The sequence below is a fragment of the Oncorhynchus tshawytscha genome, linkage group LG09, assembly GCF_018296145.1.
Source record: "Oncorhynchus tshawytscha isolate Ot180627B linkage group LG09, Otsh_v2.0, whole genome shotgun sequence".
Taxonomy (NCBI): Eukaryota; Metazoa; Chordata; class Actinopteri; order Salmoniformes; family Salmonidae; genus Oncorhynchus; species Oncorhynchus tshawytscha.
The window spans coordinates 59065418-59083054 of NC_056437.1; the positions used below are offsets into that span (position 1 = coordinate 59065418).

General features: G+C 46.0%; 1 protein-coding gene across 2 annotated transcripts in view; it reads left to right on the top strand.

Annotated features, from left to right (window-relative positions):
* LOC112214596 (ras and Rab interactor 2) overlaps positions 1–17566 on the top strand; it is a 45102-nt gene extending 27536 nt beyond the window's left edge. Inside the window, exons 2-13 of one of the 2 annotated variants that reach the window (XM_042327128.1) lie at positions 1661–1792; positions 2360–2474; positions 2784–2856; positions 3055–3146; positions 3439–3650; positions 3958–4269; positions 4462–4796; positions 4963–5186; positions 6366–6677; positions 6861–6992; positions 7411–7586; positions 15827–17566. In XM_042327128.1, coding sequence (XP_042183062.1) covers positions 1661–1792; positions 2360–2474; positions 2784–2856; positions 3055–3146; positions 3439–3650; positions 3958–4269; positions 4462–4796; positions 4963–5186; positions 6366–6677; positions 6861–6992; positions 7411–7586; positions 15827–16150 — 2439 coding nt within the window. In that variant the 3' untranslated portion in view covers positions 16151–17566. Of the gene's footprint in view, positions 1–1660; positions 1793–2359; positions 2475–2783; positions 2857–3054; positions 3147–3438; positions 3651–3954; positions 4270–4461; positions 4797–4962; positions 5187–6365; positions 6678–6860; positions 6993–7410; positions 7587–15826 lie in introns of both variants that reach the window. The other variant, XM_024373471.2, reaches the window with a different exon arrangement.
* Positions 17567–17637: the final 71 nt, after the last annotated feature.

The following is a 17637-nucleotide window of genomic DNA, read 5'->3' on the forward strand; positions in this document are numbered from 1 at the left end:
TTTCATGATATCCAAGGGTAGTTAGGCTTGTCCTATCGCTGCAACTCCCATACAGACTCGGGAAAGGCGATGGTCGAGAGACATGCGTTCCCCGAAACACAACCCAGCCAAGCCTCACTCGCTTTGTAATGATGCCTCAAGCATTGCGATGCAGTGCCTTAGACCGCTGCACCGCTCGGGAGGCGGTAGTTGACCTATTAAAGGAAAAATATATATTTAGCTATTTTTTATTCAGTCCCAAAATGTTTTGCATGTCAGCAGTCAAGTTTTCAAGAAATAGGATTTTCAAGGAGCAAAGTGTCACTTGCCACATCATCATGATGATGTACTTTGCATCATATGATGGGCCAATTGTGTGCCACCTCACTTGAAGGCTGGCATGCAAAACATTTTTGGAATATATTAAGTGGACTAATGGGAAAAAAAAAAATATATATATATATAGTTTTTGAAGTGGATTTTTCTTTTAAGACCATAATACTTTTCAAGTCTGTAAGAATACATGACAAACAAGACAAATCAATTACATCCTACTCGTAGATTTAGGATATTGCATATGAGCCTCTCCATCTTTCTCTCTTTCTCTCTTCCCTTACTCCCTCTCTCCCTCTCTGGGCATTACGTGTGTGTGTGGAGGGGCGGGGGGCCGTGTTGTGTTTTATGTAAGTGGGACCTGGAAGTAACCAGCATGGTTTTTCTCTCGCCTTTGGCGTTGCGTGTGTATGTGTGTGTGTGTGTGTGTCGGCCTTGCTTTGGGTGGTATGGTTGACCCCTACACTGCCCTTCACACTCACTTGAGGTGGGAGGTTGTTTATGTTAGTCATAGAGGACACAGGATGTGTGTCACTTGTGTTACTATATTACCATGTTAAATCAGTTTGTAAAGACCAGGGAATTGAGCCCTTCAGATTGAATGATAATATAGAGACTGAGAGTTTTCTCAATTATGACTCCGGCTGATAATGGTGTTTATTGCATTATGAGACTTATTCGTACTGGAAAATATTTTCTCTCACACAGAAAATGACGAGAATGGGTTTTCAAGTGTTAAATCTGCCACGATGTAGTAATTAGACAACATGAACGTGTTACCCTCCTTGTTTCTAAGTGATTTCTCCTACGTGGCTGACTCCTATAACGACTAATGTTATCATCATCATCATCGAGTCATAAAAGAAAACAATAACAAAAGGCTCCTTCCTGTTCAGAACTACATCTCACCTTTCTCTAGGATGCCAGGGATGAGGATGTTGTGTTTACCAGTAGAGAGGAATTGCCAATCCAAACAAAGGGTATAAATACATTTGCAACAGTGGAAAAGTCACGGTACTTTCTAGAAATATACCAAAGACTCTTCACCTTGTCAGTAGCTTCCATGCACTCCTGGAGGGGTTTGTTTTGTTAGTGTTTGTGTGCGCTTGTGCGTGTTGTGTGTGTGTGTGTCTATCTCCGCGTGTTGGAAGAGAGGGGTGCTGTTACTGAGCGGGAATGCCTGGTAGGATGTGTAGGTCTCGGTAACCAAGGCAACCATCTGCTGCTACGCTCGCAATGCTCTTCGGCAGCCCACACAATGTCACCACTGTGACATCCACCCTGCAGTTTTGAGAGAGAGATGGGAAAACAAGAGAGATACATAAAACCCTTCCTGTGTTCTATTTAGATGCAGGGGGACCTGGGCTCCCAGAGGAGTTTCAGTGTGTTGGACCGCCTCCTCCACACACACCCTATCTGGCTGCAGCTGTCAATCAACGCTGACTCCGCCCTCTACATCTTGCTCAGAGAACCTGTCGGGGTGAGGAGAGCCAATCCGATCATTCCATCAATTAATGAACTATCCCTCACTCTCAGGTGAACCGCATCTGTTCAATTTAGTACAGCTTTCCAATGGAGTAGTATACAAGATACTCAGGAACTTACTGTACAGTTCACAAAGCACTCTCATAAAATCCACCTTCAGCCATGACTTACTGTTACTTACTTACTATTGACAGCACTTATCGAACATTTACAACAGTACTTGTTTAACGGTACGTCATTATGTGTAGTAAAAAGGGAGGGAGGGAAGCGCTGCTAATGTACACAATAGTAGGTCTTTGGAAACAGAAGGTTCTCATTGGTAAAAAAGCATAAATTGGTCATCAAAAAGAAAGGAGGTCCAAGGCACTCTTCATGTAATTAATTAAAATGCCTTTATTTGTATGGCATGTTCAATGGGAACAGAATGTAACGCCATGCAGCCGACACGCATTGTGAGTTTTAAAATCTTTGTTTCCATTGAACATGCCATACAAATAAAGGCATTTTGATTAGGTACATAATTATTGTTCTCTTTGCCAATGTTTATGGATGGCCCCTGTAGACGTTCCTGGTGCGTAAATGCAGCTCCAGCCAGAGGAAGATGTTGTGTGTCCGAGTGACAGCTGACAGGGCAGCGTCCTCCATCAAGGAGTGTCTCATATGTGAGGAGGACTCAAGTGAGTACCATGTGTCCATCAAAGTCAACACACACACTAAACTCCGGTCCTGAAGTACTTCCAACAGCACACGTTTTGATTTTAGCCCAGGACAAACGCTCCTGATTCAACTCATCAAGGGCTTGATGATTAGTTGAATCAGGTGTGCTTGTCCGGGGCTACAGTAAACATGTGTACTGTTGAGGGTACTCGAGGACTGGAGTTATGAAACACTCCTCCTAAACTAACAATGAAACACATGAACAATGAAGAATGCTGCCAACTGTTACAAGGCTGTGATTCGTTTTTAACTCTCTGCCCTATCACCAGCCTTCGCCCTGGAGAGCTCCGCCCTCAGCTTCCCAGACCTCTGCCGATTGGTGGCCTTCTACTGCATCAGCAGGTGATTAGCACTACCTTTGCACCCATGTACCTGTCAATAACACTGCCACTGCTTTGGTCTGTTTTGTCGACTGACTAAAAATACTTTTTAATGGCACTCCCTTTACAAAACAGGGCACCCACATGTTCCAGCCCACTATGTCTTGGGAACCACCATATCATTTGATCTGAAATAACTATGTGTGTGTGTTGTCTCCAGAGATGTGCTGCCTTTCCCTTTGGAGCTCCCAGAAGCCATTGCTCAGGCCTCTTCCCACAGAAAGCTGGAGGCCATCTCTCATATGGGATTAGGTAGGGATTCATTCAACGGATCTATAGCGTAGCATTACATTGAGACTGTGGATGAAACGTATACCTATCCAATTCATTCAGATCTACACAAGTGTCTAGGGCTTGTTTTCTGGACTGGGTCTAAATGTCCATCACAGTAGGATATGGTCTTCAAAGCACTTCAATATCAATCTCTTTATGGCATTAATCACTGACATATCCTCTGAACACTAAACTATGGAAACGTTCAGTACCAGAATCTGAACCAGACTGCATTGTTTTTCTACTTCTTGTTTTCCCCACAACCCAACAGAGTTCTGGTGTCCCCTGTCTGACACCCAGAATGGACCAGGGGACTGGCAGGCTCCACCCACCATCATTAAGGCCCCACCCAGCACCACCAAGGCTCCACCCATCAGTGCCACCCAGGTCAAGGCAGGTCTGTCCCAGGACCTGTGTTACCTGCTGTCCTGCGGCAGACAGGAGTCTCTCTGCTTCATCAACCCACTCTTCCTACAGGTGGAGGTAATTCCAAACCATAACCATTGGGGGGGATGAAAATGATTTCTGACCCTGAATCAGTTTACTTGCCTTCTTCCAGCTTGAAGTTCAAACTCATAGACAACAAAATGGCTGTAAGTGGCAAGTCAGCCTTCCCATTGTTTAGGATGGTGTCATCTTGCAAAGTCTACCTTTAACCACAGATCTAGGATCAATTTACCCCTACCACCAATCCTAACCATAACCATTAGGAGAGTGAAAAAAGATATGATCCTGAATCAATGGTTATGTCTAACTTCGATCCTCCTCCTCCCCCCTACCCCCCCAGCAGCAGCAGCAACAGCAGCCAACCCAGGTGGCGTCACACAAACGCCACCGCTTCAAACGCAGTATGAGGGTCCGTGTCTCCACCGAGAGCTCCATGACTCTGTCTGGTGGTGGGGGGGCTGGGTCGTTTCCTTCCTCAGTCCCAGAAGACCCCCAGGACCAGGAGAGGCTCCAGCCCACCCCCCTCCAGCCCAGCCCCAACCCACACAGGAAGATCCATCCTGGGGCTGGCGTCCTGAGGAGGACCCCTGCACTGTCCCCGACGTCGGCAGAGGATGAGGATCTCGTGCCAATAAATGTACCGCCACCGGTAAAGGTAACTTTATGAGATATGTCTCTCTCTGTCTATTCTCTTTCCATATTCCTCTGTCTTCCTTTATCTCTTTTCTTTCGTGTCACTCTCTTTTTCCCCTTTATTGACACAAACTCACACACTCTTCACACACTCCTCACACTGACAAATTGATGCATCGAATGAAGATATGACCTTGACGCCATCTCTCCCCAGGCTCCAACAGAACAGGTGGTGGAGGTAGAGGAGGACCTTCCTGCTCCAGAGGAGCCTAGCATCGAGGTGGCATGCCTAGCCTTGGAGGGCCGCCCGGCCCCCTCTCTGGCCGAACTGGACAGCAGCAGCTCATTCAGCAGCCTGGAGGAAGAGGAACCAGAACCAGAGGACCAGTTCTTTAAACAACCAAACCACAACCCCCAGCACCGCCCGCCCATGGTGCGCTCACGGGGGGGCCACGGAGGCCTCCACAGGATGAGTGCGGCGTTTGTGTGTTTCTTCGCTCCAGAGAAGAGGCTCGCCAGGCTGGTGGAGGAGCTGTCCAGGGATCGGAGGTTGGCAGAGCCATATATAAACATAGAGAGGGACTTTGGCCAACTTTTACATTGTCTGGACGCCATATTAGCGCCTTTGAGCATTCAAATGATCTGCTGTGGAATTGTGTACCCTTGTGTTAATGCATCATAATGTTTTTGGTATAAACTCTCTCTCTCTCTGGAGGTCTGCGTTTGGTTCCCTGGTCCAGGAGTTCATCCAGAGACAGAGAGAGGAGCTGAGAGAGGTCCTGGCGCAGGCTGCATCCTCATCATCGTCTTTCTCATCGACGACTTCTGTGGGGGTGCTCCAGGGACTGCGGCGCTTCCTGTCCAAGGCCAATTGCTTCCTGCTGGACAGCGGAGAGCTGTCACCCCCCCTAGAGACCCTGGTGCCTGACAATGAGAAAGGTACCTTTTTCAACTTTAGTTGTCTCAAGTTCCAACCACTACTTTGGTAATCATGAGATTGAGAGCGGTACAGAGGTGTCACATAATCGATGACGAGAACACAAATGTTATTAGATGTGAGCAGCATGTCAATGAGGTTACTGTCCATTGGATTTACAGGATACAAAATAATGCACAGTAAACCCACCATTACACAGAGGAGACGGTGGCAGAGAGATAATTCTGTCTGCGGAAACAACAGGCTAGCTTTAGATGAGACGGGGAGTAGACTGTCCACAGAGGATTTGAGTGAAACGATATTATCACCACAATGCTAGTGCGTAGGGGTAGCTCTTCATCCAGTGCAGTTCATATTGTCACTAGGATTTTAAAAGCTTTGCTAGCCACGCCAGAGAAACCCATCTATCACATTGAGCCAGCCAAAAAGTACGTTGCTGGATAGGAGATATTAGGGCATACGTTCATTGAGATTTCAAGGGGGGGGGGGACTATGGTTGGTGTATGTGTGTGATACACTGTTGCCTGGTTGAGCAGTGAGTGTTGAGGCTTTTGGAGAGAGTGGAGCAGACTCTGCTGATTTTAGTTCACCGTTGCTACGATTTGCGCAGACACACACACACACACATACATTGCGTTGGTGGAGGCATTTGCATTTTTTTCCTCGCTCATCGTTTATCATAAAAAGATATCACAGTCCCACGCGCACTTGAAGAGCAGCACGATTCTCAGTGGCTCGGGAGGGAGCGAGAGGGAGAGGAACAGAAAGGTAGAACGAGAGAAAGGGAGGGAGACAGAGGAAGAGATCGAGGGAAGACGGGGGCTGGGTATTGATGTAGACCTGAGGTTAGCTTTATGTGTGTTGGACAATGTCAGCCTGGTCAGGCAAGCTTGTATACTGCCACTTCCCCCAATCCCTCAGTAATGAAGAATAATTTCCTCTGTAAAGTGGTTGGTGTGTGTAGGGGTATGTGTGTATATATAACTGGTACTTTGAGATGTTTGAGAAAAGAGTTTGTGCTCAGAAATAAAGTGTAACTTTATACAATGTGTTTCCTCAATCTTTAACTGTTAGTGTGTGTGCGTATATGTGCACTTGCGTTTGTTTGTGTTTGTGCATGCTCATGCATGCGTCTGCGTGTGCGTGCCTACCGACGTATGTGTGTGTTTTCCCCAATGCAGACTTAGCCCTGGAGAAGGCCATGTTTGGCTGTGTGCTGAAGCCTCTGAGGGTGCTGCTTGGCCAGGCCCTCCTCTCCCTCCACAGACAGGATGGCTCCACCCAGCGCCTGGCCTGCAGTCTCCTGGACTGCCAAGAGGGGGCGATGGAGCACCTTGGGGTGCTTGTGGGCGTGCCCGACACCCGTGGCGTGGAGAGGGTGAGGCAGAAGCTGGCTCTCATGCAGCGCACACACTCGCCCATAGACAAGATGCTGCTGCTTCTGCAGATGTGCAAGGCGGTCCAGAAAGCCATGGGGGCCCTCCATGATGGTGGTGAGTGGGCCTTCACTTTGCTTGATTTAATTTAATATAAAGTAGCTAAAGCGAGTCATTATCTATTATATATATAAACATTTTAATAGCACAATTGATGTGGCTGTTATAAACTATCCACTGTCATAATCAATCAATCAATTAACTGTTAAAGCTGTCTTGCCATCCTATTCATGCTCCCAGGACAGGAAGTGAGCTCGACGGACTTCCTGCCAGCACTGTCCTATGTGATAGTGATGTGTAACACACCTCAGATCCTACTGGAGGTGGAGTACATGATGGAGCTGCTGGAGCCCTCCTGGCTCACTGGGGAGGGTACGCACTACACCCCAAGTACACCCTTTATAGCCTACACCTTGTCCACCTTTAATCCACCTATATCTGTAACTACACACCTAGGGGAGATGGTACAGACTACACACTTACTCCACCCTTTTAATGCTTTACTGTAATTAGTAAATGGTTTATAAATGTGGGAGTTATGATTAATAAATGGGTTTTTTTACAGACCATTAAAATAAAGTGTTGCCACACACCTTACTTCTACCCCAAAGGAGAGGGTACCACTATGGACCTCACCCACTACAACCCTTTCTCTCATACACCCCTCCACCTTTAAAATAATAACATGGGGGATAATGAAGACATATGTGGGTGAATGGATATGTAGATGGCATTCAAAGTCACTGTATTGACATTTCGCTGTGCTCTGTGCCCCCACTCCGTCTCCTAGGTGGGTACTACCTGACCAGCGTCTATGCCAGCCTGTGTCTGATCCAGAGCCCGGAGGCGGAGGAGGACCAAGTCCTCCCAGGAGGTCTGACTCGTGAGGCCCAGGATGGGCTGAGGGAGTGGGGCCGCAGACGCAGCCTGGAAGCCAAGAGCCACCAGGAGAGACAACAGAACCAGGTAAGACACTATTTCAATCAATCAATGTTATTTTATAAATCCCTTTTCACATCAGCAGTTGTCACAAAGAAATGTACAGTTATATTTCAAATACTTGTTTCGATATCTCACAATGGGATTGTCTCAGTGGATCACATTTCCTGGATGTCTTCCCGCTAGTCATTCTCGCCTCTCTTCCTTGCGGAAGAGACCACTACCCTCAGCACGACTAGATCCCTGTCTCCCTACTGAACTGTTCTCAGGCGAATCGCAAGGTTAATGCTGCCGAACATAGGACAATCAGCTTCCATTGATAGTGTTGAGTACTGACCATAAGGAAGGTTTTGCTTCGAGTAGAATACATTTTCTACTCCTCAGTCTCCAGTGGTAGCTAACGTTACACAGCTAGCTACGCCGCAGACATTAGCTAACCTGGCTAGCTAGCTGGAAAGCTAGCTAACCACACTAACAAAGGGCTAGCTCACTCCACAAGGCTTAAACTAACCTGGTTAGCTCACTGGAAAGCAAGCTAACCATATCAGCATCACTACCTGCAACACGGTAATATTGCTAGATCCCTTCTCTCGTCTAGTTTAACCTTGGTTTACTTGTTTGTGTTAACTAGACCGACTGGTTAGCCTCATGGCTCTACGGTCGTGGGAGAATACCTACCCGAAGTCGAACTGCCACCACGTGGTTCCCTCCGGTTAGCACTGTGCTAGCTACAGCGTGCCTTAGTCATGAGGTAGCTGCTAGCTAGCTAACGCATTATTGCCTCTAGGCTTGGGCGGTATACCGTATATACCATATACAGGGGTATTTGGAAAAAGCCACAAGATAGTTTTTCAAAACCGTCTAAATTATTTTTTTTACATTTTTTAAATATGTGAATATTTGCAGCTAATTTTAAGTTTATACTTGCAGTCAACTTGTGCAATACATTCTTCATTTCATCTCTCACATTATTTCACATTATGAAGCTTACCGTAGTTCCCCAGAACAAATCAAATTGTATTTGTCACATGCGCCGAATACAACAGGTGTAGTAGACCTTACAGTGAAATGCTTACTTACAAGCCCTTAACCAACAATGCAGTTTTAAGAAAAACGCCTAAAAAAGTTAGGATTAAAGAGCAGCAGTAAAATAACAATAGTGCGGCTATATACAGGGGTTACCGGTACATAATCAATGTGCGGGGGCACCGGTTATTCAAGGTAATTGAGGTAATATGTACATGTAGGTATAGTTATTAAAGTGACTATTCATAGATAATAACAGAGAGTAGCAGCAGCGTAAAAGAGGGGGAGGAGGCAATGCAAATAGTCTGGGTAGCCATTTGATTAGATGTTCAGGAGTCTTATGGCTTGGCAGTGCTGTTTAGAAGCCTCTTGGACCTAGACAGCTTGCTGTGCGGTAGCAGAGAGAACAGTCTATGTCTAGGGTGGCTGGGGTCTTTGACAATTTTTAGGACCTTCCTCTGACACCGCCTGGTATAAAGGTCCTGGATGGCAGGAAGCAGTTGCCATACCAGGCATTGATGCAACCCGTCAGGATGCTCTCGATGGTGCAGCTGTAGAACCTTTTGAGGATCTAAGGACCCACACCAAATCTTTTCAGTCTCCTGAGAGGGAGTAGGTTTTCTCGTGCCCTCTTCACAATTGTCTTGGTGTGCTTGGACCATGTTAGTTTGTTGGTGATTTGGACGCCAAGGAACTTGAAGCTTTCAACTTGCTCCACTACAGCCCCGTCGATGAGAATGGTGGCATGCTCGGTCCTCCTTTTCCTGTAGTCCACAATCATCTCCTTAGTCCTGATCGTGTTGAGGGAGAGGTAGTCGTCCTTGCAATAACCGGTCACGTTTCTGACGTCCCCCTACAGGCTGTCTCATCATTGTTGGTGATCAGGCCTACCACTGTTGTGTCATCGGCAATCTTAATGATGGTGTTGTAGTCGTGCCTGGCCGTGCAGTCATGAGTGAACAGAGTACAGGGGGGGACTGAGCATGCACCCATGAGGGGTCCCTGTGTTGAGGATCAGCTTGGGAAATGTGTTGTTAACCAACCCTTACCACCTGGGGGCGGCCCGTCAGGAAGTCCAGGATCAAGTTGCAGAGGGAGGTGTTTAGTCCCTGGGGCCTTAGCTTAGTTGTGATGCTTTGAGGGCACTATGGTGTTAAACTCTGAGCTGTAGTCAATGAATAGCATTCTCACATAGGTGTTCCTTTTGTCCAGGTGTGAAAGGGCAGTATGGAGTGCAATAGAGCATCATCTGTGGATCTGTTGGGGCAGTGTGCAAATTGGAGTGGGCCTAGGGTTTCAGCCTTTCAAAGCACTTCATGGCTAGAGATGTGAGTGCTACGGTCGGTAGTCATTTAGGCAGGTTACCTTAGTGTTCTTGGGCACAGAGACTATGGTGGTCTGCTTGAGACATGTTGATAGTACAGATTCAGACAGGGAGAGGTTGAAAATGTCAATGAAGACACTTGCCGGTTGATCAGGGCATGCTCGGAGTACACGTCCTGGTAATCCGTCTTGCCCTGCGGCCTTGTGAATGTTGACCTGTCTCAAGGTCTTACTCACATCGGCTGCGGAGAGCGTGATCACACAGTCGTCTGGAACAGCTGGTGCTCTCATGCATGTTTCAGTGTTACTTGCCTCGAAGCGAGCATAGAAGTAATTTAGCTCGTTTGGTAGGCTCGTGTCACTGGGCAGCTCTCGGATGTGCTTCCCTTTGTAGTCTGTTATAGTTTGCAAGCCCTGCCACGCCTGACGAGTGTCGGAGCCGGTGTAGTACGATTCAATCTTAGTCCTGTATTGAGACTCTTTGCCTGTTTGATGGTTCATCCGAGGGCATAGAGGGATTTCTTATTAGCTTCCAGGTTAGAGTCCCGCTCCTTGAAAGTGGCAGCTCTAACCTTTAGCTCAGTGTGGATTTTGCCTGTAATCCATGGCTTCTGGTTGAGGTATGTACGTACAGTCACTATGAGGATGACGTCATCGATGCACTTATTGATGAAGCCAGTGACTGATGTGGTGTACTCCTCAATGCCATCGGAAGAATCCCGGGAAATATATTCCAGTCTATGCTAGCAAAACAGTCCTGTAGCTTAGCATGTGCTTCATCTGACCACTTTTTTATTGACCTAGTTACTGGTGCTTCCTGCTTTAATTTTTGCTTGTAAGCAGGAATCCGGAGGATAGAATTATGGTCAGAGTTGCCAAATGGAGGGCAGGGGAGAGCATTGTACACGTCTCTGTGTGTGTGGTAAAGGTGGTCTAGAGTTTTTCCACCTCTTGTTCCTCATTTAACATGCAGGTAGAAATTAAGTCAAACGGATTTAAGTTTCCCTGCATTAAAGTCCAGTTGAGCTGTCACTTGTTTGTTTGTAAACAGCACAACGGGAGAAAGAGGGAGCCGATGAGCCCATAGTGTTCTATATCTAGAGCGTTCTATAGAATTCCCTACGAAATGTTTGCCATCAGATATTTTATCATATATTTCTGCCAGAAGTCACAGATCTCTGGATGAGTTATCTGTACAGTTGCCATTTTTCCCCTGTGCTTCCTGTTAGTGTTTTTTCTCCTCCTTTCTTCTCACATCTGCTCCGTGTACACAAGCTGCTTCCTTCAGAAAAGCATGCATCACAACTTTGTTCATTTGCACAATTTCACTCATTCAACTTTCGCTTGTAAGTGTCCACTCACTGAAAATCACATTTGGTAGCTACTAAGCTATGCTTGCATAACTTTATGAGTTGGATTTACTTGTCGTTGCAATTAGTGTTCGTTATCGTTATCGCGTATGTTGCCGCTTGTTGGCATTTAGTTATTTAGTTAGTTAGTTTGTGCTAATTTTGTTAGCATTCTGATAATAGAGAACCAATGGGCTTTTCTTGTGTTTTTAGTGCCCCCTTGTGTGATATGCCGGTAATACCTTCAATCCCAGGAGGAGAGAGAGACTGCATGACATAAGCTAGCTTCTACTAGCTAGCTTATGCCTATCAAAAGCCCAGGGCTTAATATGACACCCTAGACCCACTCCAATTTGCTTACCACCCAAATAGGTCCACAGACAATGCAATCTCAACCACACTGCACACTGCCCTAACCCATCTGGACAAGAGGAATACCTATGTGAGAATGCTGTTCATCGACTACAGCTCAGCATTTAACACCATAGTACCCTCCAAACTCGAGACCCTGGGTCTCGACTCTGCCCTGTGCAACTGGGTACTGGACTTCCTGACGGGCCGCCCCCAGGTGGTGAGGGTAGGTAACAACACCTCCACCCCGCTGATCCTCAACACTGGGGCCCCACAAGGGTGCGTTCTGAGCCCTCTCCTGTACTCCCTGTTCACCCATGCCTGCGTGGACATGCACACCTCCAACTCAATCAAGTTTGCGGACGACACTACAGTGGTAGGCTTGATTACCAAAAACGACGAGACGGCCTACAGGGAGGAGGTGAGGGCCCTCGGAGTGTGGTGTCAGGAAAATAACCTGACACTCAACGTCAACAAAACAAAGGAGATGATTGTGGACAGCAGAGGGAGCACCCCCCTATCCACATTGATGGGACAGTAGTGGAGAGGGTAGTAAGTTTTTAAGTTCCTCGGCTTACACATCACGGACAAACTGAATTGGTCCACCCACACAGACAGCGTCGTGAAGAAGGCGCAGCAGCGCCTCTTCAACCTCAGGAGGCTGAAGAAATTCGGCTTGTCACCAAAAGCACTCACAAACTTCTACAGATGCACAATCGAGAGCATCCTGTCGGGCTGTATCACCGCCTGGTACGGCAACTGCTCCGCCCACAACCGTAAGGCTCTCCAGAGGGTAGTGAGGTTTTCACAACGCATCACCGGGGGCAAACTACCTGCCCTCCAGGACACCTACACCACCCGATGTCACAGGTAGGCCATAAAGATCATCAAGGACAACAACCACCCGAGCCACTGTCTGTTCACCCCGCTATCATCCAGAAGGCGAGGTCAGTACAGGTGCATCAAAGCAGGGACCGAGAAACTGCAAAACAGCTTTATCTCAAAGCCATCAGACTGTTAAACAGCCACCACTAACATTGACTCCAGCCACTTTAATAATGGGAATTGATGTAAATTGATGTAAAATATATCACTAACCATTTTAAACAATGCTACTTAATATAATGTTTACATACCCTACATTACTCATCTCATATGTATATGTATATACTGTACCCCATATCATCTCCTGCATCTTTATGTAATACATGTATCACTAGCCACTTTAAACTATGCCACTTTGTTTACATACCCTACATTACTCATCTCATATGTATATACTATACTCAATACCATCTACTGCATCTTGCCTATGCCGTTCTGTACCATCACTCATTCATATATCTTCATGTACATATTCTTTATCCCTTTACACTTGTGTGTGTAAGGTAGTAGTTTTGGAATTGTTAGGTTAGATTACTCGTTGGTTATTACTGCATTGTCGGAACTGGAAGCGCAAGCATTTCGCTACACTCGCATTAACATCTGCTAACCATGTGTATGTGACAAATAAATTTGATTTGATTTGTTGTTTTTACAAAAGGTGTCTTGTCATCAGCTATCCCTGTTCTATACAATGGCTACTGCTGCCCCACCCCAAGGCTAGCTGAGCCAAGCACTCAAACCCCTGTGTTCCAGCGCTTGCGGCTCCATGATTGCAGAAAATTATTTTCACCTTCTATGTATCAATTTCCTCGGAAGGGAGCATGCTCAGGAAGCATTCAACAACCCCAAGTCCTGTTGTCATTGTAAATTGCTGAAATTGCTGTGGGTATCAGGAGGAGGCTAAAATGCTACACTATCTCTACCCCCTCACTCACCTCGCAGCCACCAACCGAGGTTGAGGCTCAACCCCCCCACAACCGAGGTAAGCTGGGGCGAGCCCCTCACTGTCTGACGATATCGTGTCGGGAAAGCGAGCTAGGGGATGACAACGGGGATAAATCTTTTGCGTGTCCTCAACTTTGAGACTGGGGTTGAGGTTGAAGACACCGTTGTTGTTCCCCTCTCAAGTCCCTAGGTCTCCCTGCCCCTAGGACGGAAGAGCCGCAAATCTCCCTCACTTGGAGTTTAGGCTCCTCAGCAGTTGCAAGTGAGCCACGGCCAGACTTGGCATCGAGTGTCCGGCTCCCTTAGGGGGCCAGGACTCCAGAAAGGACCTGTATGATGGGGAAAGACTCCCATCCTGCATGTCCCCCGTTAAGCAACTGCTTCCTGCGGTCCCAGTTTGCCTCAGAGAGGCTAGGAGCTTATGAGACGAGCCCCTTAACAGCAAGGTCCTGGCTAGGGACTCCCCTAGCATGCACAATATGGAGGAATCCGGATTTTGCAACACTCCCATGGTGGAGCCGTCACTGGCTGATTACCTCCACCCCACATGGCGTGCTACTGGCACTATACTAGTACTTCCCTCTTTGTAAAGACGGAGCACTTTTCTGCCTGTATTTTCCACAAACGTACAAAACCTCAACCCTATCAATCAGAGTACTCAACATGACCTCTGTATTGATGGGCTACCAGGCAAAGTTACTGGAGGAGGTGGGGAAGCAACTGGATTTGGATCCTGGGGATGAGATCTGTATGATTACAGATCTCAACCCACGCACCTCCCATATGCCATCCGAGGCTGTGGATGGCATACGGGGAGAAAGGGGCACTTTGATTAACCTTGTCCAGCTTATCAGACAAAGAGAAAGTGGACCTCCTGTGACACCAAGACGTTTTTCAATGCACAGATGTGAATAATAGACTCTCCCCTCGGGAGAGTCAGCATATCTGCTCTCCCTCTGGTCACCCAGACCTGGGTTCAAATAGCATTAATTTTCCTTCAAATACTTTAGCTGTGCTGGATTGTGATGCCTGGTGCAATGGAACCAATGGAATTAGTCCCAAAAGAACAAACCCGCCCATCTAGCACTCCAGACACGCACACCCTCCTCGTGCTTGTTATTCCCCAAATTCTGACCACCATTCACCAGTTAACATAGTACAGTGGATAGCTGATTAGTGACGTGTAGTATACTCACTCCCTTCAAATAGCTGCTAGTTCTAACACACACACAGACACACCATTCTCCTAGTATTTTGAAGCGTCCACAAATGATGACCACCATTCACCATATGAAATGGTACAAATACTGTGGTTAGCTATTCAGTCACTTGGGCTGCTCACTCTATTCAAATAGATATAACACACACGCACACCCGCCAACAGATTTGCAGTACTGGCACTGAGGGAGATCAGTGAGCTAGCTAAGTGCTATGAAGAAGTGGGCGGTCAGATAACATGAAATTTACTGAGCAGCAGCAAACCACTGAAGAGAGCAAACACAATATGCACATGGACAGCGAGGAGCTCAGTGACTCTGTAAGTTGCTGCTTTTTAATGTTGTTTAATGACGTGGTTATAATAGTGGGTAATGGGAAACTTTTTTTGCTGGGGCTGTATCGTGTGTGTGTGTGTGTGTGCTATATGGCGCTGGTTCTCCAATTATGTAATACATTTGGACAGTACTGAACATTCAGACAGTGTTATGTGTATTATGGTACGCTGTGTTCACATTTAGTGGAGATGTATATTATTGTACATTCATGTATACTAGTTATGTGTAAGTGTATGGATTATTTTTGTCAAGATGAAGGGACTGTATGACTTAATGGAGCTGGTTAAATGTATGTTTACAGTGTGTGCGTTTTAAAGTGGGTGTGTTTTAACGTAAAGATATAAAAGTAGAGAATTTGTTAGAATATGAAGACTATACATGTCTATGAATACTGTTGAATAAACAGTGAAGACTGTATGCACTGTAGGCTATTTGAGAGTGGTTGGTATAGATTTATTTTGAGGAATGAGAATTTATTGTATATAGCCTACAGTATGTAAAGCTATGTTAATGAACAGTAGCCTATTGAGCCTGTGTGTATTATGTACTGTGTTGAGTGTTGAATTTGTTAGCTTGGTTCAAATGAATGGAAAATGATCTGTTATTTTGAACCTCTCTGAGCTTTGTGTGGTCTCGGAGGGCTGTGTTATAAAGGCTGCTTATGTGAGTTAATAAGACGATACATCTTCTAACTTATTTTGTGTGTGTGCGTGTTTTTGTGTGTGTGTGGGGGGGGGGTGCTCGTATGTATGTGTGTGTCTGCTTCTACGTGTGTGTGTTTCTGCCTGTGTGTGTTTCTCTGTGTGTGTGTGTGTGTGTGTGTGTGTGTGTGCAGAGGTGCGTTCGGGTACTGTTCCAGGACGGCGAGCGCAGCGCTGTGCGAACGCTGCAGTGGAGAGCCGGTGAGAGCAGCGAGGCCCTGGCCCAGCTCTGTGCCTCCACCTTCGCCGTCTCCGAGCCCCAGGACTACACCCTCTACTGGAGGTCCGGGGGGGAGATGAGGACCCTTCCCACCCAGGCACAGCCTAAGGACCTGGCCAGCCACAGCGAGGGAGGCCCCTCTCTCTCCTACCTCCGCACGGACCACGACTTCAGCAAGATGCGGCGGCTGACCAGAGGGGGAGCTGTGGACCTGGGGGAGTCTATGTGTGAGGAGTGATTGAGGGAAGGAGAGAGGAAGAGGAAGAGAGGGAAGGGTACTTCTCGGATCTCAGCGTTTTTCGATTGGTTGATTGATTAAAAAAGCTGTGTTGTGTCTTGGACGTGTTGTCATAACTACAGCCCACACTAAAGACTAAGGGGCTAGTCTCAAATGGCACCCTATTCCATAGTGGAGGTTTAAAGGTAGCGCACTGCACTACATGTTTGTTGAAAGTAGTGCACTATATGGGGAATATGGTGTCACTTGATACAGCCTTAGATAAAGGGGAGGTTGGTAGTCTATTATTCACATCACTTCTGTGCATCAGTCTGCTGCTCGCTGGTTGGAACCATAGAATTAGAATGAATTCTATGTCTATGTTCAGAACCCTGTTATCGAGGGTTGGGGTGGGGGGCTAAACCATTAGCTACCAATATGTCCTTTGGGAGTATTGCTACTGTACAAGCAACATAAATATTTTTTACAAGACCAAACCTCAATACCAAAGTTAAGAAAGTAAAGTCATACACATAGGAATGTGTGAAGCTTAAAGGATAATCTTTACTTTAACGTAAGATGGACGTGGTTCTTTTGACTTATTTACAGTGTTACGGATATAGGAGTAAATAAGAGCCAATACAAGCAAACGCCATGAAGCCATTTTGGGATTCTGGGTCTGAGGTACTGTTGATGTTGACGCTGCCATCTCTCGTCACATATTGTCGACAGTTGACAGGGTGGGGGGAAATATTCTAAACTTTACAAGTAGACAACATGTATGAGGACTTTTGTTAAATGGCACAATATTTCCTTGTTTTGCCAAATTAAATTCACTTTACGATAAGAAAGGGACATATTTGTCAGAATAATACCTTTTTTTCTGTTTTACTTTCAATTACTGTTTCTATAGAACTGCTGTAACATTCCATGAAAAAAGGAGCTTCTCAGAGAAAAGACAATCTGTGACAACGGCCAATGAAAATGGGACCATGTAATACCTCATGGTGATTGGTTGAATGTAAAGTCAACATGGTGACTCCTCCCGCTGCAGGTCATCTTTGTCAACTGACTGTTCAACTCAATGTTATTTTCAGAAAACAACTTATGATAATGTATTATTACAATAATTGTTTAAAAATGTGGAATAGTTATATTTAATATGAATCACAAGTTTGTTTATGAAAGTGAAATATTTTACTTAATGAAAGTTTCCATTGGACGACGGTTAATTTAAAGACGAACAATGACACATTCTCTGAAGACTATTGCATGCTGTTTTCATTTTATGTAAAGAACCTGCAGGTTTCGTATGTGATGCATGTGTTGGTTGTGTTGAAAAATGCAACATTATGGCATTCATTTTCTTTTCATGTATAACACATTGCTGTATTTTGTCCAGAATTACAAAATCGCAATAAAATTGCAATATCTGTTCATAGTGCTGTTACATGATGTATTCTTTGTTTATCAGTGTTTGCTGCCTAACATATGTACCGTAATATCAT